The following is a 2,914-nucleotide window of genomic DNA, read 5'->3' as shown; positions in this document are numbered from 1 at the left end:
ATGTCTTTCCATCTGACCATGTTGTGCGCCAAACGAACCATCTCGCCTTTGTCAAGTCCAGTGTCTTGTTCTAAGACTTTGAGTAGTGTCTTGTGTGGACGACCTCTCTTCTTTGTTAAGAATGTTGGCTGCCAAAGAAGAAGTTTAGATGCCGGCTCATTTCCTCTGATGACGTGACCTGCTAACTGGAATCTTCTTTTCTGGATAAGACTGCTGAATCGGTTCAGCTTGCCGTACAACACTTTGTTAGTAATGTGGACATTAGACTGGATGTTTTTTACTTTTCTCAGAATTCTCGTATACGCTCCGTCTAGTTTCTTTGTCGTAGACGTTAGTGACCATGATTCACATGAGTATAGGAGGAGGGACTCGACAGTTGGCTTTTATACTGAGTGAAGCTTCTAATTTCCAAATTTTCTCAAGTAAATTAAGTGCCGACCAAGCATGGGCAAGTCTTATCTCTATGTCATGGTTAGAGTTTGTGTAAGCTCCAAGGTATTTAAAACTTTTCCAGGGCGATACCATTAACAGATTGGATTTTCAGCTTCGACTACTGTTTCATTTAGAAGAGATATATCGTCTGCAAAGTCAAGATCTGCTAATTTCTCGTTATGATGTCGTCTACATCTGCGTTTTTCAATAGTGAATCCATCTTCAGAAGTAATGACTGTCCTCAGAGCATAATCGAGTACAATAATAAAGGGGTAATGTGCTAATGGATCACCTTGAAGCACACCAGTTACAACATCAAAGAATTCGGTTTCTCCTTCAGATGTCATTACATTGGCTCTGTTGTTGGTATACATAATCTGGATTGCATTAACAAGCTTATCCGGAATGCCGTAGGCTAGGAGGATTTTGAACATTAACAGAGTTAACACTATCAAACGCCTTCTTAAAGTCGATTAGTGTTAATACTTCAACGTTATGGTTGTTGACTTCTTCTACAAGGCGCCAAAGGGCAAGAACTTGTGATGTCGATCGGGACGGGGGAAAACCATTATGATTGAAACGAAGCTTTTGATCAATTCCAGGGCGAATTCTGTTTAACATTGGTCTTGAGCAGCTTGAGTTAGACTAATACCGCGATAATGTCAACTTTGGTTAAATCACCCTTTTTTGGCACAGGTACAATACAGGATAGGCCCCATTCATCTGGGCGCTCACCGTTTAAGGTTGCATTGCAGAAATGTAGAAGAACAGTACTGAGAGAATCAAGTTTCCAGAATTCCAGAGGTAAACCAAGTCCAGCAGCTTTTTCGTTTTTCATCTGTTTAAGTGCCTTGTTGACTTCGTCAAGAGTAAAATCATCAATATTAATTTCCTCGTTCAATTGGAACACTGGATCAATTTCAACATTGGCCTCACCATTTACGTTTTCGGGAATATTATTTAGAAGGGTTTCAAAATGATCTTTCCACGACTTTTTTGGGTTGTTACTTTTGATAGAGACAGATGGTGCTTTTTTCTTCCCGCTTAACTCCTTAACAAGTTTCCAAGCATTTCTTAAACCATCAGTAGACTCTGATTTGTTTGCCTGGTTGAGTATATGAGTTATCCTTATATCTTCTTCTCTGACATAAACGTTTTTTAAATTGGTCTGATTCCTCTGAAGGTCGGTAATTTTGGACTGTAAGACCTGTCTGCGTGCGTTTGTTATTGATATGGGTTCACTGTCCTTGGTCTTTTTCTTGACTGGTAGGTGGTTCATACAAGCAGCCATACAAATTTCTGAGAAGTGCTTATAATCTTTTGTGGTACATTCAGTCCATTTGGTTTGAATTTTATTTTCAACAGCCGTGGCAATGGCGGGATTTTCTAGTATATTCCAGTTGAGTCTATTTAAAGGTTTCTTCTTGGTAGAGCGAAGGCTCAATTTGCATTTGCTAACGACAATGCGATGATCTGATCCAACGGGATCGGATGATGAGTGGACTTGGCAGTCGTGGATGCTATTTCTCCAGCACTTTCGGCATAGAATATAGTCAATTTGTGATAATTGGTTGGAAGGTGATTTCCATGTCCAGAGGCTAGTTTTCCTCTTTTGAAAGCAAGTATTAGACGCGAGAAGATTGCATTCGTTCATGGAGTCCTGTAGATACGAACTGTTCCTGTTGTTTTCTGAATGGTACGAAAAAGCTCCTTTGAGATGGGCATTGAAATCACCGCAAACAGATACGTCAGAGTGACGAGGAATAGATGTTAGATAGTTCGTGAGGGGTTCAAAGAACTGTTCGACTTCAAGATCAGAGTTGCCAGAATGAGGCGAATAGCAAGAGATGATTGTTGTTTTTGGGTTGCCTTTAATTGTGATAGACACAATGCGATCCGAAATCTTGTCGATTGATTGTATTAGACTGAGAAGTGACGACTTGACAAGAATCCCAACACCGCCAATTGTCGCGTTAACTGAAGACTTCCAAGCTAGGCTGTAAAGAGCGTATATGGCCCTATAGTATGGGTGCATATAGGCGGGTCACCAGCGGAGTGCATTTTTCTATGTTCTTGTACAGCACAGATTGAGATTGTTGTATATTTGAGGGCCATAATTGATAGCTCTTTTTTTGCAGACAAAGAGTTGAGGGTGCGGCGGGAGCTGACCAATAAACACATAAGAGGTTTGTTTTAAGAGTCCTTTTCTCTTTCTGACATCAGTCTTTACCCTCCCAAAGGGGTTTTGGATATCAACTTCATTACGAGTCCTTTGGACACGATCAGACATGAGTATAGAACGAGATAATTCAGGGGCTTCAACCCTGGTGCTGTTTTGAGACATTATCATGTTTTCTTGTAGCCGATGAGATGCAACAATGATTGGCCGGATCTGTTGTTGCCTTGGAGTGCTCTGTCTCAGAGCAGTGCACCAAAAGAGCTGCAATGTGAACAAAGCCAGAGAGTCGATATGTTGACACCT

General features: G+C 40.9%; 1 protein-coding gene across 1 annotated transcript; it reads right to left on the bottom strand.

Annotated features, from left to right (window-relative positions):
• Window positions 1-524: 524 nt before the first annotated feature.
• LOC136809387 (uncharacterized) lies at window positions 525-2,467 on the bottom strand. Its single transcript, XM_067065949.1, has 2 exons — window positions 1,168-2,467; window positions 525-847 (listed from the first exon to the last, which is right to left on the bottom strand). The coding sequence occupies exons 1-2, from the start codon at window positions 2,465-2,467 to the stop codon at window positions 525-527; spliced, it is 1,623 nt and encodes a 540-aa protein (XP_066922050.1).
• Between the last annotated feature and the right edge of the window lie 447 nt (window positions 2,468-2,914).

This window comes from Clytia hemisphaerica, unplaced genomic scaffold (genome assembly GCF_902728285.1).
Source record: "Clytia hemisphaerica strain Z4C2 unplaced genomic scaffold, Clytia hemisphaerica genome assembly, whole genome shotgun sequence".
NCBI lineage: Eukaryota > Metazoa > Cnidaria > Hydrozoa > Leptothecata > Clytiidae > Clytia > Clytia hemisphaerica.
Note: the sequence above shows the minus strand (reverse complement) of the source record. Positions and strands in the feature narration are given on the sequence as shown.

Bases quoted from the DNA above. Each gene is read 5' to 3' on its own strand.
- LOC136809387 (XM_067065949.1), bottom strand. From the start codon at position 2,467: ATGCACCCATACTATAGGGCCATATACGCTCTTTACAGCCTAGCTTGG. The intron at 848-1,167 runs GTGAGCGCCCAG...AAATCCTCCTAG, and splicing joins CTGCAATGCAACCTTAAACG to CCTACGGCATTCCGGATAAG.